This window comes from Ambystoma mexicanum, chromosome 3q (genome assembly GCF_040938575.1).
Source record: "Ambystoma mexicanum isolate Mex_15411 chromosome 3q, UKY_AmexF1_1, whole genome shotgun sequence".
Lineage (NCBI taxonomy): Eukaryota > Metazoa > Chordata > Amphibia > Caudata > Ambystomatidae > Ambystoma > Ambystoma mexicanum.
Window position 1 is genome coordinate 756,342,159 of NC_090926.1, and position 27,608 is coordinate 756,369,766.

Genomic DNA, 27,608 nt, shown 5'->3' on the forward strand with positions numbered 1-27,608 from the left:
AACTTCATGCGTTTTTGGGTGAAGTTACCCTTGGCTATGATGGGGGGGGGAGCGATGCTTAAGATGGTGGTTCTGCCTAGGCTCTTATATTATTTCGCGAATATCCCACATTTGATCCCGAATAAGTTTTTTGCCAAACTGAATAGTATGTGCAGAGATTTCTTATGGCATGGCACGCGAAATAGAGTGGCGTTATGGAAGTTACAGAACTTCCACGAAAAAGGGGGGATAAAATTGCCCAACTACAAGGTATATTATGTGGCCAGTCAACTGCAGTATGTCGCTAAATGGCTTTCGGACGAGGAAACCTCCGAATTTAGATTGCTAGGGCAGGATTGTGCACCCTTCTACTTAAAGGAAATGATGTGGGCACCCAGGGCAGACCTGAGGGGGCGTCCCAAGATGATGTTGCTGGGTTGGAAAATGTGGCGCCGAGCGTGTAGGATGCTGGAAAACGCGGCTCCATGCTCTCCGCAGATACCATTGGTCACGCTGATGGGGGCAGATGCTCAGTTACGGAAAATAATCAGAAACCATTGGGAGCCGGTGGGGCTTGCAACCATGGGAGACATTTGGCAGGAAGGCTCAATAGTTGTCTTTGAGGAGTTGCGGGATATGTCTGGGTTACATCCAGGTCAGTACATTGCATATTATAGAATAGTGAAAGAAGTGAAGACACTGTGGCCGGAAACTGTGCTAGAGGGCGAGCCAGATGTAGTAGTAGATATGATATACGACATAGCGGAGGGGGGGCACGAGATATCTAGATTATATGAGATGTTGATGCTCAGAGTGGGGAAAGAGGTCGTCCAACTGAGATTGGATTGGAAGTGGGGACCCTGATGGAAGACGAGGTGTGGGAACGGGTGCAAGGGTACCATTAGAAAGTGTCTAGAAATGCCAGGTTGCAGCAGGTTGCAGCAGATACAACTATATGTCATGCACAGAGCTTATATGACGCCACGGACAATATCAAGGTTTGCGGGTGCGGGCCGACAGGCATGCCCTAAATGTGATGAAGAGAATGCGGACATGGTACACATGTTCTGGTCATGTCCGGTCATTGCGCGCTTTTGGAGGGAGGTGGAATGTAAACTAGCCCAGAAGGATGTCACGATTGTTGTAGACACGGTATGGGCCTGTATGTTGGGAGTGTTTCCGAGATCTAAGAAGTTAAAACATGTGAGCAAGCTGAAAGATTTAGCATATGTGTTGGCAAAGAGAAGAATAGCCATGGCATGGAAGACATGTCACAGTCCACGGGTGGAGGTGTGGTGGAAGGACCTGCAGAAATGGGCAGAGGCAGAAACAATGGTTTGGCAGGATGCGAGCAGGATCGGGGATCTAGAGGGGACAGAGTCCCTGATGGCCTGGAAATCACTAATAGCGGAACTGTTTGGGTCGATTCCGGACCCAAATGACTCCAGGGGGACGGATCACCTACCACAGGATGCAGATACGGAATGAGAAGCCGGTTGAGCTCAGACAGGGGGGCGGGGGGAGCAGTGCATTGATGTGGATTGTACAACGGTTTTTGATAACAAATGCTCTGTTTTGTTTGTACTGTTTTTGTTGGCTTTAATAAAAATTAAAAAAAAAATAAAAAAAAAAAGACAGAGGTCAACAAAATGTTGTATCTTGGGGTGATTGAACCCTCTAGTAGTCCTTGGTCAAGCCCAGTGGTTTTGGTTCCAAAGGCAGGTACTTCTGAATTGAGGTTCTGTGTGGATTGCAGGGCTCTGAATGCTGTCACCAAGACAGATGGACACCCCTTGCCTAGAACAGATGAGCTGGTGGATACTTTGGGTGCCTCCAAGTACCTCAGCACGTTTCACCTCACTGCAGGCTATTGACAAATAGCCCTTGCAGAACATGCCAAGGAGAAGACAGCTTTCTCAACTCCAGAGGGTCTTTACCAGTTCAGGGTAATGCCTTTTGGGTTGAAGAATACCCCTGCCACTTTCCAGAGGCTTGTGAATCATGTGTTGAATGGGTTGGATGAATTATGTCTTGCATATCTGGATGATATAGCAGTTTTCAATGCCACCTGTGAAGACCATGTGAAACACCTTGGGATTGTGTTACAGGCTCTTCAGAAGGCCCACTTGACCATAAAGGCCAGTAAGTGCCAGATTGGACAAGGAGCAGTGGTCTACCTTGGACATGAAGTAGGTGGAGGGAGGATACAGCATCTACCCAGTAAAGTACAAGCAGTAAAAGGCTGGCCTACCCCCACTACACAGACCCAAGAGAGAGCCTTTTTAGGACTCACTGGGTCCTACAGAAATTTCATGGCAGACTATGGTAGCATAGCTGCCCCTCTGACTGCTCTCACTACTCCAAAGAAACCCAAGAAGGTAACTTGGACTGAAGAGTGTGAGAAGGCCTTCAATGGCTTAAAAGACTCCTTGTGCCAGGCCCCTGTTCTCAGGGTCCCTGATTACCAAAGACCTTTTATTGTGCAGACAGATGCCTCTGACACTGGGATAGGAGCTGCACTATCACAAGTAGATGAGAAGGGTAAGGAACACCCTATTGGCTTCATTAGTCGCCAGCTTAAGGAGAGAGAGCTCAGATGGTCCAAAGTAGAGAAAGAATGTTTCTCTGTTTTGTGGACCCTAAGGAAGCTGAGGCCCTACCTCTATGGGACCCACTTCACTGTGCAAACTGACCATAAGCCCTTAAAGTGGCTAATGAACATGAAGGGAGAGAATCCAAAGTTGCTTATGTGGTCCTTAAGTCTGCAAGTCTTTGACTTCACTATTGAGCATAGGCCAGGTGTCCAACATAGCAATGGTGATGGGTTGTCCAGAATGTTTAACCGACCTGAACAAGAAACTCATCCAGGGGTGGATTAGTTCCCCCTGTCCTTAGTCTGAGAGGGGTGAGTGTTAGGAAAGATTTCATAATTGTATGTAATTTTCCCTCCATGTGTCAACCCCCAAACATTTTGCTGCTGTTTAGACACCATTGACTGACTTTGCCAGAGAAGCGCAGCCTTCAGCTGCACTCCTCTGGGCTTTCGCTCACTTTTTATGGGGAAACTTACATGCCCTTAAGACAGTCAGTACTGGGAGACTTTGTTTCCCTTAGTCCTTTCCTCATGTTGCAGCTTTTGTGTAACATGTAACAAGTGTGCAATGTATCTTACCATACAGCACACTTGGGTCTCTGGTCATTTCCAAAGGCCCTAGAAACTCTCGCTGGACTTTTTATGAACTGTGCAGCTGTGTCATGGACAGGACTGGTGGCAGCTATCTTTTCGCATTATTTTTAACCCTTTCCTGCCATGTTAACCGCGTTTGGCACAAATAGGTGGCCTGGCCCCAAAATGGCCATGCCACGAGGTTCTTTGTCCTGTCCTTTGGCCATCTTGCCCTTCACCTTCTCCAGGTTGAGCCGACACGGGCCAGTCCTTATTTGGTCATTCACTTTCTTGCGAATCCCAATGCTTTCTCGGGCTTCTGCATGCCTTGTGTGTGTGCCTCCAGGATGTGGGCTGGGATGTCTGATCCCAATGCACATCCTGGGTGCCAGAAAGTCTCGAGTGCCATGAATGCCTGGGACCACTGTGGTCCGTGATTGGTCCACATATGGAGTGTGTGTTTGTGAGCAGATCTCCCATTGGGTCCTCTCAGTTTTGGCACGCAGGGAACTTTGGATAAGAGGTGGCTGAAAACACCACTACCATGTCGATCTCCTCGGTTCACACCGAACAAAGCATAGGAGCCAAGTATCCTGCAACGCGAAGCCGAGTCGAGGAACCGCTGGTGACCCGCTGGAAGGTTTTGCACCCTGAGCCCGCTGTCGTCCCGTGGGACCCCTCTGCATCTGGTCGTCCTAGAAGGTCTGTGAAGACGCTTCGACCCATTAGAATAGTGGGACCAACTATTCTCAGCACCTTCATCAACCCTGCAAGTAAGCTTTCTCGGAAGTGTCCCTGGGCCAACCAGTGGACTGACCAGCTTACCCAGTTGCTTTGCTCTGTCACCGCCACTGTTTTGAGGAGGCCCTCGAAACCTGGTATACTGCTAACTCTGTGTCCCCGGCACCCTCACACCGAATTTCGTACACTTGGCATTCCCAGGTCTGAAGTGAGACCAGTGCGCCAGGACCAGAGAAAACGCGGTTACCGTGTTGTCCTGCTGCGGCAACGATCTGTGCAGGTTCGCTGCATTGGTGACCCTCTTGCCCCTGAAGCCTGCTGCAGTGAAATTGGGTCGATTCCTCCACCCGGAGTGGAGAAATCACCACTGTCCCATTTGGGAATCGTCGCTGTATCTCAGGAACTCGAAGGTGCCGAGATGTCCTTTTTGCCGCATTCGAACCTGTCAGCGAAGTGGACTGAACTGGCGAAGTTTGGGTCTGCCTGCGTCAGGGACTGGTGAGTACTCCTTACCCCAACTGGTGGCGCCTAGCGCAGGAGCTCATTTTTACGCATGAGTGACTCCTAAGGGTCCCTTTTACTTTCCACAGCTATTGCGAAATAGCGACTCCCTCCCGCACTGTCGAACTGCCTCTGCCTTCAAGTGGAGGTCCTTCTTGAATAGTGGGAACTTGTTCTTCATCGCCTCATCCACCTTCCTGAGCTGCTAGAGACCCTTGAAGAGACCCCATTCCACCCATTGGCACAAGAGCGTGCATGTACTATTGAGCACAAGGCTTCTCTCTTCGTAGGGCTTGGACTGCCTATTAGTTAGGTGTATTATTGATGTTCAACAGGGCCTAAAGATTACCTGCACTGCCTGTTTCCTTCCCCTCTAGGTTGTTGACATATTTCATGCAGTCACCCCTTTAGACCCCAATGGTCTTGTATATATATTGTATTTAGTATGATGTATTGGTTTACCTAGTGTTACTGTGATTCTTTGCTATGGTCTATGTTACAAAGGCCTTGTAATAAATGTGTCTATATTTTTAATATAACACCTGTCTGGAGTAAGTTGTAAGTGTCCTTGCTTTGTGTGCTCATTGAGGTCTTTCAGTCACCCTCACCCCTCCTGAGACTTAGGGCCTCATTATGAGGATCCCGCTAAAAACGCAGTCATTACTGGCATAGTGCTAATAGCACGTCCGTGCACCCTTGACGCCGCTAATAGCGGCTGATTACGAGTGCGCGAGCACGCGCGAACCCCCATGCCAGTAATAGCTGCACCGCCAGGCCCTCCAACGCCCCGATAGCGCAGTCACGGGACCCGCCGATACCTCCTCCACCAAGGAGCAACCCCTTAATAACGACCCGGTAATACCATCATGCAAATACCGGGCTCGTAATACCGGACCCGGAAGTAACGTCATCGTGCCGGAACGGGAAATGCGCTTGTGGCCATCTTAAAAAACACAATCCATTGCAATCCTCTCAACCCAGCAGTGCTACAGAGTGGAGAGCAGGGCAATACTATCCATGTTGTCTAAGGAAACTCGCAAGAGCACCCTGCGCCTGCGCAAGTAGCGCTTCTCCGATGAGGAGCTCCACATGCTTGCCGGTACGCTGGTAGCACATGCGGACGAGGTGTTTGCCAACAACCTGAAAAGGGAAGTGCAACTCAGAAAAAAACAAATATGGGAGGAGGTGGCACGGAAGGTGTCAGTTGTTGGCACCACCCCCTGCACGGTCAAAGACTGTAAGAAGAGATGGGATGACCTACGTCTCCGGGTGCGAAACATCCTGTCATCAAATCATAGGGAGGCCATGGCTACAGGTGGGGGGGCCAACTCACCCATCAAATTGATGCGATGGGAGGAGACCTGCAGCACCACCATAAATATGGAGTCCATTGAGGGCTTTGGTGAAATGGAGGCAGGTGCGGCGATGGAGGTGAGTGACCCTGCAAACCCCACTAAACCAAAGGATGACGTAGTATAACAGATGTAAAAGTGAACCAAGCCAATGCATGGGCCATCATACACACATATACAGATCCATGTCCAGATGGAGGCCCAAACCCTGGCACAATGAAATGCATGCTGCGTGCCAATCCCATTACGAACAGCACCCAACACACAGGGATCATTCACATGTCACACATCACGCAAACCGCAATGCAACACTATGCCATCTTGTACACATCAGTACAGAATGGAGAGGCCACGGCTCATGCCAATATGCCACCCCCCCCCCTTCAAAGTACCCTGTGTGTCACACCTACAAGAATCCAATGCATGAAAAATGAAATACTGTACAGCACCAAATCATGCATCTTGCATGTAACACCATCACAAGTGAAGGGCAGGACCCTGCCCCAAGGGCATCAACACACTCCAAGTCATCCAGGGCCAGACCAGAGGGCACTGGGCCTTCCACCTCTGGGGCAGCACCGAGGGCCAGAGTGCAACCCGGGGCACCAGTACAGTACAGGCCAGGCCAGCTGAGGAGGAGAATACAGCAGCCGATGAGACTGCCAATACAGAATCGGCAACAGTTGCAGAGAGGCTGATGGTACGCAGTCTGCTGCCACCAGTTCTGTAGGTGAGGCAGCAGCTACAGCCCCCCTCAGCGACGTCGATGTGCAAGCGGAAGAATACCAGGACATTGATGACACCATCCATGTGGAATGTCCCCATACTCCAAGCCCCCATTCCACCCCCCACCACTCCACACAGGGCACACCAGCGTGCCCCATGCAGGTACCAGCGGTTCTACTGGGGAGTCCACATCTGTCCAGCACGTCAGAGGGCAGTCCTGCAATGGTCCACCCAGCCACAGCACCGTCCACCTCCACAGCCCCCACGGACATGGAGGCACGCCTGACCAGGGTAGAGGTCTGCCAGGACTCCATGATATAACTAGTCCGCCAGTATGTGGCTGATGGGTGAACAAACACGCCGTGAAATACGGGAGGCAAATGCTGCAACCGTAAATGCCATCAACACAAGCGCCATAGTCATTCGTGACAGTTTAGGGGTGGTGACACAGGTCCTTAGCAGGATGCTGGACCATATGCAGCATCAACAACCTGCACCAGCAGTGCCACATCCAACCACCTCCACCCCATCATCCACACCTGCCAGCTCAACTCCCTCAAGCCCTGTGCGGATGATGAGGCGCAGCACAAGGCACACAGACATGTTGCCTCCAGACTCGAAAAGAGGCCAGAAATAGCCAGTCCACCCACATCGTGTGTGGGATGACAATGGGTGAGGGGAGAGGTCGTGTTGGTGGTGTTTGGGGGGTGTTGGGGGTGTTTATTGGTGGGTATGGGGTGTTTGGGGTGTGGTATGGGGTGTTTGGGGGGTGTTTGGGGGCTATGGGGATTTAGGCGCTTTTGGGGGGAGGGGGGAAGGCGTGTGAGAGGTGGAGGGATGAAGCACTATATTTTTATTTTTCCTAATGCACCTGTTGTGTTCAAATTCATTTCATGACTGGACATTGTTCATTTTGTGTGTGTTTATTCAATTCATGACAGCGCACAGTGCCCAACTCCCCACACACCCTGTGTCCATGTCCACACGATCCCAGTGCTCAGTGTAGTACTAACACATAACCATCGTTGTCCCTCTGGTTCAGAAGTCATTGTCAATCAGTGATTGCCGCACAGCATGGTCATCTTGTGCATCACAAACTGCCAGGGGTGCTGCTTCTCCTCCATCATCATCCTCATCATCCTCACCCGGTGTATGCAGGTGAATGTCAGGTGGCATGGTACGTTTCTCCGGATGCACATGTTGGGCAGCATGACACAGACCATGGTGATCTTTGCCACCTTCTCAGGCCATAAAGGAGTGCTCCACCAGACCTGCTGAGGCAGCGGAACCGTGTCTTCAACAGGCCAAAGGTCTGCTCAATCACAACACGGGTACGGGTATGAACCTGATTGTACTCCTCTTCGTGCCTGTTCTGCGTGTTCCATACAGGGGTAAGTAGCCACGGCTTCAAGGGATAGCCACCATCACCTGCATGGGAGCAAAATGAGGTATGTCTGAGTCAATATGTAACCTGACACCTTTAGGAATCACTGCCATGGCTGCAGCTATTTGGTATTAACATGTACATGGTGGCCTACTTGTGCGCCTGGCATGTTGTAATTGCTGTGCAGCATTGGTCCTAGGTATAGCATTGATGTGTCATGTTCAGGTTGGGATGTTCAGACCAACAGTGTATAGCTGTACGTACATTGTCCACTCACCGCCCAATCTCATCCAGGTGGAGTATGCATCCCCCCCATCTCACCCAGGTGGAGTATACATCCCCCCCCGTTCTCACCCAGATGGAGTATGCATCCCCCCCCTCCGATCTCACCCAGGTGGAGTATGCATCCCCCCATCTTACCACCCCACTGCACTGCCATGGCCCAGTCAGGCAACTTACCAAGCAGCCAGGCACGTCGTCCAGCATGTCGCTCCATGTAGCGGGGTAGCGTGGAGTTAAGCAGCACCATGGCATCATGTGTAGATCCGGAATATCGGGCGCAACAATGTGTGATGATCTTGCTGGAGTCACATACCATCTACACATTGATGGAGTGGTATTGCTTGCGATTGCGGTACACCACCTCACTGGCATGAGGGGCCACCAATTCTACATGGGTGCAGTCGAGGGCACCGACACAATTGGGCATGCCTGCCAGTGCATGGAAGCCTAATTTAGTATCAGCGAGCTCCTGGCCAGTCCGTGGTAGGGATATATGGATGTTTGCATGCTTCAGGAGGGCATCAAGCACTTGGGTCAGCATGCGAGAAAAGAGTGGTTGTGATATGCCATGCAGCTGGCCCACTGTGTGCTAGTAGGTGCCTGTGGCCAGGAAGTGGAGCACAGGCACCACCTCCAGTAGACGGGGGATAGCAGTGCGGATTTCTAACAGGCTGACATTGTCGTTGTGCATCATGTCCACTATGGTGGTGATGGTGTCCCGGTCCAAACGGTACAGGGTGTGGATCTGCATGGGGGTTAGGTTGAATGGACTGGCTCTGAGGCGAGGTAGTGGTGGCTGCCTACGTGGTACCACTGGCTGCACTGGTGGGACCTGCTGGGCCTGTCTCACCCTCCTTCTCCTCCTGTGCCTTCTCTGTGCTGCCTGTTGTTGTTATTGTTGTTGTTGTTGTTGTTGCTGGTGTAGCAGTGCAGGCATGTCCTCAAGCCCCAGGATTGCTACAGCAAGTGGGATCATTTTGGTGTTGGAAGGGGTGTGGTGTGTGGGTGTGCTCCTTTTGTGCTGGAACAGGCTCCATTGGGTCCACCTGTGGTGATTGTGTGCACCTGTGGCAGTTGGCTACACTGCAGGTTGCTATTTACGGGTGGTCCGCGATGCCTGTGATACCGCCATTGTGCAGGCCCTATTTACCGCCTTCGGGATGCTGGTAAGTGCATGCCCGCGTGACTTGTGAGGTCCTCCTGTTAGTGGCATCCCAGTATTGCCGCCGCAAACGGGCGCGTCTACGCCCCCATGCCGGTATGTAGGGGCACGGTATGGGCAGGGGTGGCATTAACGGGTTGTAGGCTCGTAATGGCCCAGACCGGTAATTGATGCCGGTAATACCATTCCGCCTTCCTTTTTTCATTACCTCCATGCTCGTAATGAGGCCCTTAGTCTTCATCGCCTGCCATAGCTACCCTGATTGGTCTGGCTTGTCCAGTTTCCAAGAAACTAGGTTGGCCTTCTGAACCTCTGCCCCTCCAGGTCAGAGTTCAGAAATCCTTCTTAACAACATTTGCTAAGCATTACTGTTTGGATTCTATGCCTGGTCAGTGTGCTCATTCGGCAGCGCTGTCCTTCACAGTTTTCTGGTTTAGGTGGTGTCCTTCCTACCCTCCCTCCTCCAGGTCATTGTACTGCTTTGGGAGTCTATCATAGATGAGGACTACGTGGGAGGAAGGCGTCCATTAGAAGAACATATCACTTACTTTTGGTAATTTTCTTTATGATGGACGTTCCTCCCCCAGATTCCTTATCGCCCTGTCTACCTGCCTTTCTTCGATAAACTAGTACCCCTTAGTTTGGTGAGGAAGGATAGACCAGCGGGCAACGCGTTTGTCTTGGAAGCAGGACAAAGCAGATACATATAGGTTCAAATCCTGAGCCTGCACTTAGAATCCACAAAGCTGGTATTAAGCACGTTATAAATGAACAATTAAATAAATAGTTCTGCGGTCCCTCAGTGTCAGTCTGCTAAGAGAAATGGGGGAAACTGAGGCCATGGGGTGCAGTGCCTCTGTATATTGGGGTCCCGACATCAAGTCCGGTGGGGTATGCATAGTCATCCGGCGGAGTTGCCGCAGCGTCTCTCTGCACCCCCTTTCGGTAGAAAAGTTTCAGAAGAGCAGCTGGGACATAGATTTCATAAAAGAGGAATGAGTTGGAGAAACGCCCATCAGAAAGAACATTACTGAAGGTAAGTAATTTGTTCTTCAGAGGCATAGGCGTGTTGATATTTATACAGATTACCCACTAGACAAGTCCACCTGTGAATGTTGCTGTACTGTTGTTTTCATGTTCAGCTGAAATGCATATTGCCACCTGATGAAAGCCATGCTTTTCTTCACCCTCCCAGCTCTGCGTGGTGGTGAACAATATTGAGCAGCTGCGCCTGGTTGTTCTGGCATTTCCCACACAGCTCGACTGGAAGCGATTGGAGCAGCGTCTGTCTACGGTCATTGGACGGGAACAGTTCCAGAACACGCTCCACAACCAGCTGGAAAGTGCTGTGGCCTGTCTGGGGCATGAGATTCGTGACGTGGTACAGGCCCTCGCACACAAGGTAGTTCCCAAGTTTACTTTAGCATCAATTGGTCCTCCTCTCCTGCGTTGTTTGAAACTCTCATGCAGCAATCAGTCTCCACCCTGTATAATCTTCAAAAGTGATCACTAAAATAGATGCACAGTTTGCATTTGCCATATCAACATAGGCTTCTCACCCTGCAAATTATGTATGTCACTTCTGCGTCATACGCTCACACTGCGCAGTGTGACAAAGTTTCTGCACCTCTTAAAATTCTCAAAAAGTGAATAACATTTACTCACCTGTAAATTGCCATAGTCACTTTGTCCCCCTTGAAGGTCTGGAATTTTTTGGAACAATCTCTGTATTTGTAACTAACACCTGTGCTTTTCTGTGCATTTTAGAGTGATCAATCCCTACAAGTCTCTCCCAGTATTCCCTCTAACTTAAATAACATTCTCCTGAATGTGCCGTTCTGTTTCTATTGGTTTTAGGGGACAGAGGGGTGCTTTGTTGACACTTTACCATAATTACTGTTTTTTGTAACACCATTTTCATGACCTGTTGTGTGCTAAGGAAAATAAAAAGAGAGTGCCCTGCCAGGAAATGTATTCTTTCTGAAAAAAATGAGCAGAAACAAATTCTATGTTTTTTGTCATGGAAGGTGGAGACCAGTGAAATTAATGCCAATCTATTATGATATACCCCAATGAGTGAATCAGGCAGACTGCCTCCAGAATCTAACCGTTGAATTCAGAAAAGATCATGAATAACTCATTCAATTGTTTTTTGAAAACGTGTAATGTTCAGGTATTGTATTTTATAAAAAGTAAAAAGAAGGTCATATCTAGCCATCAGAACAGTAATCATGAAACATGGCAAATACTAAGAAAGATTAGTAATGAGAAATGTGTAATGCATGCATTCATAAAAACGCACAATATTTACAATTGGTCATGATTGGCTCTTTGTACTAAATTTACACAAAAAAAGAAAAAAAGGGAAAGAATGAAATTGAAGGACAGAAAGAATGTGATGACAAACAGCTGCTGATCCCAACTAGCAGGTAAACGTCTGAATATCATGGTCCTTGTTCTCAGGTTGGTATCAAAAAATCCTAATCATGAACCACTACTATTCCCTCATAGTGAACGTTATATTATGTTGATTTCTAAATTACTTAATTGAAGGATGGTTACTTAATTATATTAAAGCATATATTTATATTTTCAGTAAACATTGGGCCTCATTACAAGTCCGGCGATAGCTGTGCCGGTTAAACCGGCAGGATGCCGCCGCACTTGCATTTTATTCCGGCACCTGGCATGCCAGTAACAACTTGGGATTCTAACCCCATTGGGAGGTCAAGCGCCGGAAAAATGGTATTCACCATTCCCATTTGAGTCCCACGGGGCTCAATGGGAATGGGGATGATGGAAGCAATGGAACTGTCAATAACGGTGCCGTCCCACCCGCAGTCTTGTAGTGTGTCGGTCCAGTAACAACGGTGCCGGTAGGATTACCGTCACCGTTGTTACCGGACCTGCACACTCGTAATTAGGCTCATTGTGTTGTGTTTTTATTGTGTGCTTAGGTGGGATTGATTATTCCTTGATACTCCCCTTTTGAGAGGAAAGATTTGCTATGTTGGCTTTATGTGCATAAAACACTACTGGATTGGTCTTCAAATCCCTCACTACAGGGATTCAGAAAAATCTCTCCAGCAGACACAAACCAGCCCTTGGTACATCTCTACAAATTGCATGCATCGACACTCCATCGAATGGATGTGGTATTTTTCCTCTCTCTCCACTACCCAAATCCATCCACTTTTTTTTTTAAATATGTCATCGTGCAAAGAGACCGTGCAAATTGCATCACACAGAGCTATAAAACCCAATGACAGAACATATCATTTAAAATGAAGTCTACAAATGGCGTTGTGTGTTTTGAATTGGCCTTTTGAGTCACGCCCATGGTGAAAGCCCCTATTTTCATTTTGTGAAAAACAAGATGTAATTTATGAAACCAACTACTAGATTGTTTATGTACCTCATGTAAATCTATATGTTGCTCGAGGGGCATGGCTTGGAGCCGGAGCACGCGGCATGGCCACTCTTTAGCTCACGTTCTGTACCCAACACACGGATCCACTGAAAAATGCTGTCCAGGCTGGGGCAAGGTGCAGTGCACAGCGGGGAGTGAATGAGCCCAGTATGCCAGACCACTGAGACTCGAGTCTTGGCAGTGGGTCGCGTCCCGACACAGCAAAGCCAAGATGGCGGCCGGGGCACACCCGACCTGAGCCCCAGCTGATTGAAGCTCTAGAAGGGTGTGTACACCCTCTGGCATGGCTCCGCAGAACCCGAAATGGCCCGCTGAGAGAAATACAGCTCCTGTGGACACCTTTGCATCTATCTACTGCCCAAATAGTGCACAGGACAGGTTTCTCCGCACCATCCTCCCAGACATTGTCGCATTCTCGGAAGGCTGTCTTCTTATTGGAGATGACTTCATCCTAGTCCCTAACCTAAATAGCAAGAAGACCCTACCTCCAACAAGACAAGACAAGACTTTGCTGGGGCAATAGGTTTTACCAAATTCTTAAGAGAAACATGATCAGTGGACATGTGGCAACTCTCTAATGAGGGTGCATGTGACTACACGTTTTACCCACATGTCCATAAAGGGCTCTCTAGAATAGACATAATCTTAGTGTCCAGTGAACTATTCCCCTGCCTAGAAGAAGTTCAAATACATCCGAAGATTATCTCAGACCATGCATCAGTACAGGCCCGAGTCAGAGTATGCAGTCTCCTGAAGCCAGCACAATGGCACAGGAAGATGCAGGACTCAATACTACAAGATGGAGTAACCAAAGAGGAAATAGCCATCTCACTCACGTTGAACTTGCAGGAAAATTCCTCAGCAGGATGTACAGAAGCAGTGCTATGGGATGCCATTGTGGTGAGGGGTGTGTTAATGGGATCAGCTTCATCACAAAAGAGGGCAGGGCAGTTGCAGCAGGCCAGGCTGGAGGAGAGGGTAGCAACACTGGAAGGGGCTCACAAACAGACTCAAACAGTGTAGACAGGTAGAGAACTCAAAAAGGTAAAATCTGCCTTAGAAATGCACCTGGCAGACAAATCTGCACGAGGGCTTGCACACACAAAACAGTTTTACTACATAAACAGTAACAAAGCTAATAAACGATTAGCGTACAAATTAAAAAAGCTCCACTCCTGAAATAATATCCCCACATTAAGGGGTAAAGACGGGTCTCTGCTGTCCTCAGAGGATGACAAAAGGGACGCTATGATGTCCCATCATTGCATGTTGATGATGAGCATCCATATTAGCAACCAGCTGCAAGATGCTTATCTAGCCACCCCTGTGAACCAACTAAAGCTAACTCAGCCAGAATCCCTCGAACTTCTGATAACCCTGGAGGAAGTACTAGAAGCCATACAAATATTTTTTAAACGCTGCACCTGCCAAATTTTCCGCAAAGGTTTTACAGGACCTACGCTCACATCTTAGCCCTGCAGCTAGTGAAGCTCTTCAACTCCTTTCTAACCACAGGCAGCGTCACCTCATCAATGTAGGGGTCCCTCACAATACGTATCCTTAAACCGGGTAAAGAACCAGAAAATTTGAACAACAATGCAAAAATGTTCTGGAAGGTCTTGGCAACCAGACTGGCTAGTGTCCTCACCGAACTAATTCACCTGGACCAAACAGGTTTTATACGCACGACCCAGGACATTATTAGGTATACTCTAGATTTGATCGAATGTGCCACAAGAATGAAGGTGGAGATGGCCGTGATCTCACTGGTTGCCCATAAGGCATTTGACCTGCTAGACTGGGGCTATATAAAGAAAACTCTTACGCGATTCGGGTTTGGTCCGAAGCTCGTCAAGTGGGACATGGCCAATTATCAACATCCCAGCACCTCCCTGAGAATAAATGGAGGACTCTCCCCCCAAGCTCCACACCTCCCGAAGCACTCACCAGGGATGTCCCCTATCTCCCCTGATATTCGCTCTTTCAATGGAACCATTCACAGCTAGGATCCAAACTAATGCATGTATAAAAGGGCTGCAGCTGGGTGGGAACCAATTTAAGGTCTCCATGAATGCTGATGGCGTTCTCCTCTCACTGACGCAGATCAAAGACTCATTGGAAGAGCTCTGGCAGGAGATCTCAGCATTTGGGGAAGCATCAGGCATCAAGGTTAACTACGAGAAGTCGAGGGCCTTGGGGATAAACATCACCCAAGAATGTAAAGAAAAGTTAACAAACGTCTGCCCTATCTCCTGGGCCAAATCTCAAATCGCCTACCTAAGAGTGAACATTCCGCATAGAACTGAGAGAACGTATCAGGTCAACTTCCGGCAGTTGATCCAAACTCTATTAAGCGATATGGAACACTGGAACAAACAGGATGTATCATGGCTGGGAATAATTACAGTGTTAAAAGTGAACCTGGTCTCTAGACTGCTCTATCAGTGCGTAGCGCTTTCAGTGGCCATATACTCAGAGGAGCTCCTAAGATTACAAAAGTGTATCCTGAATTATGTATGGGGCAGGAAAAAAAAACGAGAGTTGTCAAAAGAGTGATGCTCAGAGGGGCTGCAGGAGGAGGTCTTTGGGTCCCTGACGTCTCTAGATATGCCCTGGCTGCACAGTTCACACACCTTCACATGGCAGGCTAACAGTAACCAACACCGGTGGAAAAAGATAGAAGAGCATTGGACCGCAACCCCCTTGTCCGCCTTGCCGCACCTCGTGGCAACACAGAAAGCCCCGGGCACACACCCATGGGGTTCCACTCACTCCAGTATGGAGCAATCCAGATTTCACCCCGGGACACAATCTAGCGGGATTCAATGCATGGCAGGTGGGGGGCTTGGCACACATTAAGGACTTTTGCACCAATGAAACTCTACTCACCTTTATGGAATGCAAAGACAAATTTCAGATCCCAGAAACTGAAAGATTCCGATATGTCACTGGCTGTCACAGCATAGCACTAGAACGCGAGGGAGCAGAGTACTGAACCCGTTAGAAGTTATATTAACATCAACACCCCCACAGGGCAAAATATCAGCCCTGTATAAGCTCTTAGAAAAGGGTGACCCCAGCAAGAAGGAGAACTACATGCTAACGTGGGAAAGGTACATAGGGAGAGAACTGGAGCTGGAGGAATGGGGGCGTATCTGGTCCCGGATGCACAAGACCTCAAAATGTATCATGAACAAAGAAGGGGCTGTAGAGGTATGCTTTAGGTAGTATATCACCCAGGAAATTCAGAATAAAAGTAATCCAGGGCTGCTGCCACTTTGCTGGAAGGGATGCAACCTAACCGGCTCACTGTTCCATCTCTTATGGGCTTGTCGAAAATCAACGCAATTCTGGAGGGGAGGTATTGGACCAGAGCAAAGAATCACAAGCCTGATGATACCATAGGACCCGTGGATTGTATTACTGGGGGACATGGGAAAAGGGGTGTTCCCAGTCACTGGGCATATGGCGGACCTCATCCCCCACCTTCTTACTGCAGCTAAAATTACCATTGCCTGGCTCTGGAAGCAACCAGAAGGCCCAGCTCTTTCCATGTGCCAGGTGAAATGCTGGGACACATCAGCAGCTGAGAAAATGACGGCGTGTGGGATACATGAGGAAATTCTACAACACCTAGTCCCCTTTTTTTGTCTATGCAGAATTATTCCCAGGGATAGTGCCACAACCACCATCTCTCCGATGGTGCACAAAGCACTGAGCCTTGAACTACCGCCCTACCTCCCACCATTTGCAAATGATACTATATATTGGACTGGATCCATCGAATGTATATTCCTATATTGTTTACTCTGCCTTGCAAGGTCGCTAAATCAAATTGCACCTTTGTTTTGACTTGGCCAACTAAATATCAATAAAATGTAATGTTAAAAAAAATCTATATGTTGCTTATCCTGATAAATGCAAATGAGTAAAACATGATGGCCCTAGAAATGGAGTTGGCAGATTCTCTGAGGGAATCTCTTTTTTCTTTGGTTAACTGCAAGCATGCTATTACAGCAAAATCATGTTTTCCTCACTCGTCGTGGATGGCTTCCAGCAGTGAGAGGAGGGTGGGGTGCTGGGAATGTCACTGTAGAGATAGGATGGGGATTGGATCTTTTAACAATTGAACCATAGTGATTTGGGGTAGTGAGTGGTAGTGGAGGTAATTTCTTGTATTTTCACTTTATTTATCTCTTTCTGGCAGCTCGATGACGATATCACTAAGCACATCCAAGGTCTGTCCACCTGCAGTGACTCCAGGGACCCCGAAGATGTAAGTATGGCAGCTGATAATGTGTCTGCCTTTTGTGATGATGCTACACCCCAATAGGGGTTGACCAGTAAAAAAAAAAAAGATGTCATGCAAATCTAAATGGAGCATAACATTGTCAACTATTTTCTATTTTCATATCTACAGCCTGCATTGCAATTTCATCATTTGTTGTTTATAAAGGTGATTGTCAGCACTGCTGCATCATTTCCCTCTCATCATCATCTGCAAGGCTGTGATGTAGGCTACTGAACATGCCTTTCTGTAAGCATTGTGGACCTAATTCACAAAGATTTGTCTTAATGCAAATTGGAGGTGCTCGTACTGCACTACTCCCGATTCACAAATTCCTAAACTTGATATAATGTGGAGATTCCTATAGCATCTCTGAGATGCAATGTATACAATGGTACAAATGTGATTCACAAAGGCGTGCTCAAGTGCATCGCAAAAATGCTGCAATTATCTCCAGATTTGTACTGTAGCCAAAGGCCAAAAGGCTTATGGACTTTTAGGTGCTAATATTTTTGCTGTTATATTACTAGGCTTACTCCTACGCCCCGTTCCCTTTTCTCCACACTGTATGAACCGTTTCCACGCAACGGGTGGACCTTCCTCCACAAGCTCTTGGGAGATTGTTTTTTCATTTTTCTGGCTTTCCTCAAGCCATTTATTTTTTGCATTATGACTAACCTCCGGTGCCTCGTGTGCCCCAGCGCGTGTCGACCCGTCAGTCTTCAGCAGGTGTTCCTCCTGCGACAGTTGCTTTACTGCGTTGGATCGCATCCACTTTGGCTCCAGTGCTTAGGCCCGGGCCATCACTGGGAAGACTGCTCTGCATGCCATTCCCTTACAACGTGCTCGTTGAAGAATCAGTTGACTCAGTGGAGGGAGATCTTCACGGCTTCTCCTCCAGACCATCTGAAGAACTTTGCGCAATGAAGAAGAAAGTCGGACAAGGTAAGTGTGAAGCTCTTTTCTAAAGCACTCCATAAGGGGAATACCTTCCCATGGGATCCTTTGAGCAGAAAGGATTCTAAGGACCCTAGTACCAGCCAGGGTCTCAAGGCTCTAAGAGCTACCGGCCTACGGACCAAGGGGCCTTCACGTTCTCCAGTGGCATTGGCTGAGGTGCAGAAACACTCCGACACCAGGGCTTGTGTCGAGGGGCATAAACACTCTAGTACCGGGCCTAGGCCTGAGGGGTCACCTTTGCCTTCCTTGTCTACCAGACGCAAGTCCGAGGGCTCCAAGCCTACCAGGAAGCTTCCCAAATTCACACTCAGCACAGAGCTTCTGCTCGAGGGGCCTTTGGGGTCTGGGAGTTCAGGTTCAGCGCCAGTCATTTCTAATGGATTGTGTCCTCCCACATATTCCCTATCTTTGATATATTCAAAAGTCTGCTTGCAGCTTATGAATCTTTTTTCATAGTATCGGTTGCAGCCATCCTTGAGTTGTGGCCCTCGACGGCCTCCGTCCTGTCCTAGGCCGTGACGTTGATGCTGGTATAAGTAGCTCCCATGGCGCCCGTTTCCTCAGTTTCATTTTTCTGCATGCTGAGCACGCTTCAGATGGTACATCGCCTCAGCGATTTCTCATTGCATATTTTAACATTTTCGACACTCTGAAAGATGCTAGTGGCTTATACACCTCTCCTGAGACTGATTTTGCCACTCCTGACTCTTTAGGTCCTATTGACCGATTATATAGGGCAGTGATGGGGAAAGTCACAGAATATCTAAGATGGGGAAAACCTGTGGCAATTCTGGAAAAGGATGATCCTACAGACATCTTGGATTTCAGCCCCCCAAGGGAGCCTGTGCTACCATTCCACACTCCTTTAAGAACCATAGTGTTGGAAAACTGGTTAAAACTGGAAACCACAATGGCGGTCAACAAAAACCTGACCAAGTAATACAGCACTGCCTCAATTGACCCAGATTTCCTATCAAAACGCCCCACTCCCAAGAGCTCGGTGGTCCAAGCAGCCTTGTCAACTTCCAAGGCTGTGACTTATCCTACTATCCCCCCCCCGGATAGGGATGATAAATGGTTTGATGCCTTAGGGAAGAGGGTATTTTCTGCAGGCAGCATGGCCCTTAAGGCCATAAATGTGACTTGTGCCCTGGCCAAGTATTTGCACACTGTGTGGGACAAGATAGCTTTGGCCATAGAACATTTCCTCGAGGAGAGAGAGGGGTGTCTTAGCCTGGTGCAAGACGGCAAGGATGCCATGTGCAAATCTCTCCAGTCTGGTTTCTGCAGACTCGTTTAGATATGGCACTGAGTGCTGTCGTCACAAGATTTGCTTGGCTAAAGAAATCAGATTTTGCACCTGACGTCCAGTCAAGACTATTGGACCTGCAATTTGATGACTGCCAGCTTTTCGTCTCCAAGGCCGATGAGAGCCTAGAAAAAGTGCAGGCATCAAGGTGGCAGCTACATCGCTAGGAGCAGCGATACGCCAACCTCAACAATCTCAGTGGTCTTACCCCTGCTGGAGGTGTTCAGCCTTTTCGTTTCTACTCTTCAATTGCTAGTGGAAGAGGCCAGTTTGCTGAAAGGGGCCAAAGAAGAGCTCCCCTGGTTCAAGAGGATGAGAAGGGAAAACTTCTTTCTCAGCCTCTGCTTCTTTGCCCTCAACTTCAGCAATAATCCCAAAATCCCTTTGAGTCCTTGGTTCATAGGACTGTGGTGGGGGGCAGGCTGACTTAGCATTTGGAGAGTTGGCGGGGCATAACCTCTGATGATTGGGTACTGCAGACAGTGGATCATGGATACTGCCTCCCATTTTTAAGAAGACCCTGTGAGAAACCTGATGGTATTCTCCCACCTACTCCCTCAGGATCTTCAATTCAGGTGTCCAGGGAAGGGCCATCGCTTTTGGATCCCGACCCTGGGGTTGACAAACGTGGGAGGATCAGCTGAGTGGAGGGTCGCAAGGGATTGAGAGGAGGATACCTAAGGGCGAGACATGGTATTCTCCCAGTCCCAATAACACCCCAACCTATTCTCACACAGCCTTCATGGGGTATTTTCAATCCCACCCCATCTCCCCCTCCCCATTTTCAACAAGTACTGGGACGGGGACGAGGCGATCGAGTGCAATGAAGATTTCCCCTATAGTTAACATTGGAAGGCAGGGAGAGGGCTCCTATTACCAACTACCATTGAATTGGCCCACTAATAGAGTCAGACAGAGTCATGCACTCTACACTAATCAATCACACCTGACTCCGCTTGACTCCACTAGAAACTGTAAAAGGTGTGATTACACACAAGAAGCGAACAAGCTGGGGAGGCATACTGGACCAGAAAAGCCAAAGAGCTGAGAGCTGCAGAAAGAAGTATCCGGATGAGAATGACATGCTGCAAAGCTGGCCCAGTGTTTGTGAGGGGCTGCAGCATGGCTAGGGAGCCGTATTTCCAGAGAGCCAGAGCGAGGCAGCCGGTATCCTGCTGTCAGTGCATAGCTCTCAACTCACCCGCTTTTGGCAGTTGCCACCCGCCTTGCAAGAAGCTGAATCACCCGCCAAGTCCCACATACGCCCATTCACTTCTATGGGCTTTCACCTGCCAAAAACAAAATCTGGTGTTTTCACCCACCTTGGTGACTGAAAAGGTTGCAAGCTATGGCAGTATCCGTGCAATTCCTCGTTTCATTGGGCCGTGTGCAGGTCCCAGAGGTGTCTGAGGGGCAGGTGGTGAGACCCTGACGTCGACCCAAAGCATCCGGGAAACACTGCTCTTCAAGAGCTACTCTACCCAGTTAGTTTCGCACGAAAGAGAGAGAAATTCAGGAGAGAGCGGGTGGCTGAAGTGGGAAAGGGAGAAAAGCAAGATTTCTAAAGCGGCACGGAGCAGACAGTGATAAGGCCACTTTAAAGAAACAGAAAGTGAAAAAGAAGGAACAAGGAAGGGAAAGAAAAAGAAAGCACACTAGTGGCACAGCAGGAAAAAAAGGCACACTAGCGGAGCCGTAGTAAAAGCAAAGTCCAGAGTAAAAGAAAAGGGTACAAACAACCCGGAAAGAAGGAAACAAGTGGAGGTGTGCACAGAAGAGTGAAAGAAACTGCAAGTGTGCATGACAAAGTGAAAGAAAGACAGAGAGAAAGACAAAGACAGTGCACATGTGCACGACAAAGTTTAAGGAACACAGATAGATGAAAGGGGTTTAGTAAGCACCTGAAGATAAAAAGTACAAAGGAAAGCAAGTGTAAGCAATACAGAGAGGGGCTGAGGATCAGAGTGGCCACACTTAGGAAGACCAAACAGCCTGGCCTTTTCGAACGCTTCTGATTTTACCCCATGAAAAGATTACATGTGAGATAAACTGTATAGGTACATCCTGACAAGTTGAACTGGTGTTTGAAACTGGAGGCCTAATTCTGGGGAAGGGAACCATGAGAAGCCTTCCAAAGAAAGCAAAGTGCATCCTTATAAAAGCAGAATTTTTATTGGAAGTTGGAGGGGGCATGAGCTTTGGGAAGGGAACCGTGAGAGGCCCAAACAAGTTGGAGACTTCTTTTTTTTTTTTTAAATGTATTGATTTTTACAACAAACAAAACATAACCATCACACTTGACATTTTTGGTCACGAGCTTCTTAGCATACATTTGCATATTATTTATTACTGTCTTCCCCCCTCCCCACTTTAACTCAAGCTTCCACCTCGGTTCTTCGGATTTCCCTTCTCTTGGGGTTAATCCCCTTCACCGTTCTCGGACGTGTCATATTCACTGGAATTGGCCTGGGAGTGTAACGACAATGTGGCTACCAATTGTCTCCATGCTATCAGAGGTCCCACTTCATTATCTTCCCTTTTGCTGGCTGCCTCGTACCATACTACTGTCTCGGCATCTGCCCATTTCAGGAGATCGTTCCACCATACCTCTATTCTGGGTCTGTGGGCTGCTTTCCAGCTCATGGTTATTCTCCTTTTGGCCAGAATGTAGGCCAGGTCCTTGAGTGTGCAAACGTGTTTCAGGTTACGTGGTCTGGTAAATCCCCCCATCATGCATGCCCATACAGATTCCACATCTAGCTTGATTCCCTTTTCAGATAGTCTTAGCTTAACTTCCTCCCAGAATGTTCCCACCTCCGGGCATGCCCAGAACATATGGATCAACCCAGCATCCAACTCCCCGCACTTGGGGCATTTATGTACTTCTGTACTCCCAAAGCTGGCGATCTTTCGGGGGGTCATGTATGCTCTATGGGTGATGTATAACTGAATCTGCTGCAGGCTTGCATTCCTAGACACCTTTTTATGATATCTCTGAGCTCTTTCCCACTGCCCATCTTGCATCTGTTCACCCGCTTCTTCCTCCCAGTCCCGTCTCAATTGAGGCAGCTCCTTACCCACTCTAGACATCACCAGTTCATAAATCCGGGATATTTCGTGCCCTCCCCCCGAGATATCGTATATCTTTTCTATGGCAGTATCGGGTTGTTCTACAAGTGCTATTTCGGACCATGTTTCCTTCACCCGTTTAATTATTCTAGCATATGTGATATATTGCCCTGTATGTCACATCGGCGAGGTGGCAAGGGCAGGAGCCCCCACCCTCCCCAGCCCAGGATCAGCTCATCGGATCTTCTGCACCGTGCCACGAGCCACAAAGAGGATCGCCTCCCACACAGGCCCCCTGCCACCACGAACATCCACCCCCGTGCTGCCCACCCCTCCAAGAGCGCCAATCCACCGTCCTGCCGCCTACCCCTCACCCAGAAGCGGCCCGGGTCGCGCTCCTGCAACCGCGCCGACATCAAGGAGAAACAAAACGTCAGGCACGATGCAGCGCCAGAGCGAGGCTCAGCGTCGTGGTTGCTAAGCAACCGTGCTTAATAGCACCCAACATCCGCCGGCAGGCGGAAGAGCTGGCCAGCATCAAAGGCCATTCTAAGGCCCTGTTTGCCCCTCTGCACTCAGTCACATCGGCCAGGTGGCGAGGGCAGGAGCCCCCACCCTCCCCAGCCCAGGATCAGCTCATCGGAGCTGCTGCACCGTGCCACGAGGCACGAAGAGGATCGCCTCCCACACAGGCCTCCTGCCACCACGAACATCCACCCCTCCAAGAGCGCCAGTCCACCGCCCTGCCGCCCACCCCTCACCCAGAAGCGGCCCGGGTCGCGCTCCTGCAACCGCGCCGACATCAAGGAGAAACAAAATGTCGGGCGTGATGCGGCGCCAGAGCGAGGCTCAGCGTCGTGGTTGCTAAGGAACCGTGCTTAATAGCACCCAACATCTGCCGGCAGGCGGAAGAGCCGGCCAGCATCAAAGGCCATTCTAAGGCCCTGTTTGCCCCTCTGCACCCAGTCACATCGGCCAGGTGGCGACGGCAGTAGCCCCCACCCTCCCCAGCCCAGGATCAGCTCATCGGAGCTGCTGCACCGTGCCACGAGGCACGAAGAGGATCGCCTCCCACACAGGCCCCCTGCCACCACGAACATCCACACCCGTGCTGCCCACCCCTCCAAGAGAGCCAATCCACCGCCCTGCCGCCCACCCCTCACCCAGAAGCGGCCCGGGTCGCGCTCCTGCAACCGCGCCGACATCAAGGAGAAACAAAATGTCGGGCGCGATGCGGCGCCAGAGCGAGGCTCAGCGTCGTGGTTGCTAAGCAACCGTGCTTAATAGCACCCAACATCCGCCGGCAGGCGGAAGAGCTGGCCAGCATCAAAGGCCATTCTAAGGCCCTGTTTGCCCCTGTTCGCCATGTTCGGCGCGTGGCGAGTTGTCTAGGATGACCACAAACGACCTTTGCCTCATCATGGACAAAAAACCGCTGTGAGTACCATTATGCCATTCTACGATGCATTACAGAGCATCCATATGCGCATTCAAATATACGCAGCTCCTTAGCATGACATTCGTATCTGTACTCCCAGCCGCTGCCCAGAAATGTTAGTGATTTAGTGCATTGCATTGCCACTAGTGTAAGGCACACCTCTGTGCCTTACACTGCTAGTAAACTGCTGCATTGTGCCTGTGCCTTACACTGCTAGTAAACTGCTGCATTGTGCCTATGCCCTACACTGCTAGTAAACTGCTGCATTGTGCCTGTGCCCTACACTGCTAGTAAACTGCTGCATTGTGCCCGTGCCCTGCACTGCTAGTGAACCGCAGCACTGTGCCTAAACCTCTGTTACTGGTTTGCCACACTGTGCCTTAACTGACTGCACCCACAGATGACTGCTACCCTGTGCTCACCCATCATGGCCAACAGCACACCCCCACCATCCGCACTTATCCCGCCTACGCCTTTCCTCCCATCATTTTTCACCAAACCTACAGAACACAAACCCAACCAACTCTCAACACGCCCCAGAACCGCGAACTCCAGAAATCAAAAACTAGGTCTCCGCTCCAGACACTCACAGCAAACCCCTCCAAGCAGACTTGAAAATAAAGCTACCCCTGAACACAAGAGACTGCCCACTCCCAAGAAAGTAGCCAAAAGGCCCAATACCACTCCCACACCCTGCCCAGACTTACAGTGTGCATTAATTAATGCCAGAACCCTCCCCGCCCACGCCACCGAAATCCATGACCTTCTCACCAACCTTGACCTCGACATTCTCGCCATCACCGAAACCTGGCTACACATCGCCGCCGGCCCAGCCATCTCACTAGCCATCCCACCTGGATACTCCATCCTTAGACAGGACAGAACATTATCCACAGGTGGAGGAGTGGCACTCATAGTCAAAGACCACCTTGAATTAAGACAAACTCCCTCCAAACTAGGGGACAACATTGACTCTCTATTAGCCAACACCACTATCACTCTTAATCTAGTATATCACCCACCAGGCCCATTACTGGACTTCCAGGACAACCTCACACACCTGCTAGGTGAAAACCTTAAAACCACCACCAAAACCATTCTCCTAGGAGACCTTAACTTGGGGCTCCTCGACCAGAAAGATAAACCTTCCACCAAGCTAGCACAAGCTCTCCAAGAAATGGGGTTTGTACAAAAAGTTCTCCATCCTACCCACAGTAAAAGGCGCACTCTAGACTGGGTAGCTGACCACAACTGTGGCATCGACATCAGCTCCACCACGCCTACCCCATGGTCCGACCACTTTCTCATTCACTTCATCCCCTTACCTAACAACTCAGGAAAAAATCTCACGCCTGCACCCCCAGCCATGGCCAGGAGCGCCAAGAACCTCACCAAAGAAAGCATCTCACCCTATCTAGTCCCTCTCACGAACAACCTCCCTGCCTCATCTTACCCAGCTGCTCTGGCAGATATCTACAAAACTACCATTAGCACTGCCATAGACATCATCGCCCCCCTACAAAAGAAAAAATCCAAAAACTCCAAACACTCCAATACCTGGTTCTCAGCAGAACTAAAAGAACTACGAACCAAAAAACGCAAAGCCCTAAACTTATGGCAAAAAACGCCCACTGCCTCCTCACTATCGTCCTACAAATCACTGGCCACCCAATACAAAAAAAGCATTATAGCAGCTAAATCTGCATCATATAATGATAGAATCTCCAACGCCACCTCAGAATCCAAAGAGCTCTTCGCTATCTTCAAGGAACTCTCCACACCGGCCACTAAGTCCCAAGAGATTGTCAAAGACCAAGCCTGGGGCAACACCATACAATCAGCCCTGCTAAAAAAAATCGAACTCCTCCAAGCTAAAATCCTAAACCATCACAAAAATCTCACTCAGGAAATCGTAGCTGCATCCCTTAAGGAAACAGTGAGTGAGAACAAAAAGATAAGTCACATTACACCCTTTAAATTTAGAGAAGTCTCAGATAAAGAGGTAATCGATATCGTTAACAGAATCAAACCCTCCAATTGCAAAGGCGATGCCTGCCCCGCCAAACTAGTCAAAGACTGCTTTGAAACACTAGCACCATTCCTCAAATCCTTCATTAATGCTTCCTTCAACTCAAACTCAGTCCCATCCAGCCTAAAATAAGCTTGGGTGCGTCCTCTTCTCAAGAAACGCACTTTAGATCCAGAAAACGCCAACAACTATAGACCCATCACAACAGTTCCCTTCCTGCTCAAGATCCTCGACAAAGTCGCCTACTCACAAATACAGCACTACCTCGAAGAAAATCGCATCTTAGGCAAAAGGCAATCGGGCTTCCGCCCGGGGCATGGGACCGAATCGGCCCTATTAGACCTTAAAATCCAACTTAACGACATCATGACAAAGGCAAACCGGCTCTCCTCCTACTATTAGACCTATCTGCTGCCTTCGACCTGGTCAACCATGACATCCTAGGCACACAACTCAAAAATGAAGCTCACTTCTCGCCTGAAGCCGTCTCTTGGGTCAAATCCTTCCTCGAGGGTCGACTTATGAAAGTCTTTTCTGATTCGGCAAATGCTACCCCAACCACTATCCATTGTGGCGTCCCACAGGGATCTTGCACTGCACCCATCTTATACAACATTTTCACCCTCCCACTGTTCAATGACCTCGACCATCGCCACATAGCTTACACCAACTATGCTGACGACGCACAAGTCCTGCTCCCCCTTACTGGGGTATATGAACAAGACGCTGCATCACTAACAAAAATATACACACCCATTCAAACCTGGATGGCAGCCAATGGACTCTGCCTTAACGGGGACAAAACAGAGATCCTACTAGTGGGCACCAAAGAAACACTAAACAAACTCCCGCCTCTATACAAATCCTTTAACGTTGATAACTCCACCATCAGAGTCTCCACTGCAGTAAAAACACTAGGAGTATATCTTGACTCTACTCTCTCTATGACACGGCAAGTCAATGCCGTAGCCTCTTCTGCTGCACTCACCACTAAAATAATCAACGCCGTTAAACCCTTCCTATCCTCGAAAAACTGCTTGAATGTAGCCAGAGCCACAGTAGGCACCAAACTGGACTACTGCAACGCCCTCTTCCTGGGCATGTCAGCACAAAACATTAAAAAAATGCAAGTCACACAAAACAATGCTCTAAGAGCAGCCATAAGCATTCCAAAAAGGGAGCACATCTCCCAAGCCAGAAAAGAAGCAAACTGGTTACCCATAAAAGAGCGCATACTATTCAAATCCATGGCCATCACCCACAGATGCCTCTCTGCCAATGCCCCACCCTATCTTTCTGAAAGGATCACCCCCCACACTTCCACTAGACCTACCAGGTCACACATGACCAACCAGCCCTATGTACCCACCTTTAAAAGAAACAAAGCCGGAGGGTCCAGCTTTCAACACCTAGCACCTAAAAACTGGAACGCACTCCCCACCGCCTTAAGGAACGAAAAATCATACCATGCCTTCCGTAGACTACTCAAAACCATGCTGTTCAACTAACCCTGCCTCACCTTTATTCTCACCACTGTATGTATGGAAATAACAGCTAATGTATGAAAATATGCTTCTATGCAAATCTGTGTATCTGTATATTCACCATGTATGCCTGTAACAAGTAAGACCTCCTTAGCGCCACGATGCCCCCGGGCAGATGTGCGCTCTATAAATCCAAATAAATAAATAAATAAAATATGTACCCCAGTTTCATCCACTAATGTTTGGAAGTCCAGTTCCTTCCCTTCTTTCCCTCCCAAGGTCGCTAGGCCTACTGGCTCCCAGTGTTT

General features: G+C 49.0%; 1 protein-coding gene across 2 annotated transcripts in view; it reads left to right on the plus strand.

The window, feature by feature from the left end:
* Positions 1-27,608, plus strand: part of UNC13D (unc-13 homolog D) — a 2,023,528-nt gene that overhangs the window by 1,370,975 nt on the left and 624,945 nt on the right. For both annotated transcript variants that reach the window (XM_069654742.1, XM_069654741.1), the window contains exons 24-25: positions 10,489-10,695; positions 16,931-16,999. In XM_069654742.1, the coding sequence (XP_069510843.1) occupies positions 10,489-10,695; positions 16,931-16,999 (276 nt within the window). The remainder of the gene's footprint in view (positions 1-10,488; positions 10,696-16,930; positions 17,000-27,608) is intronic.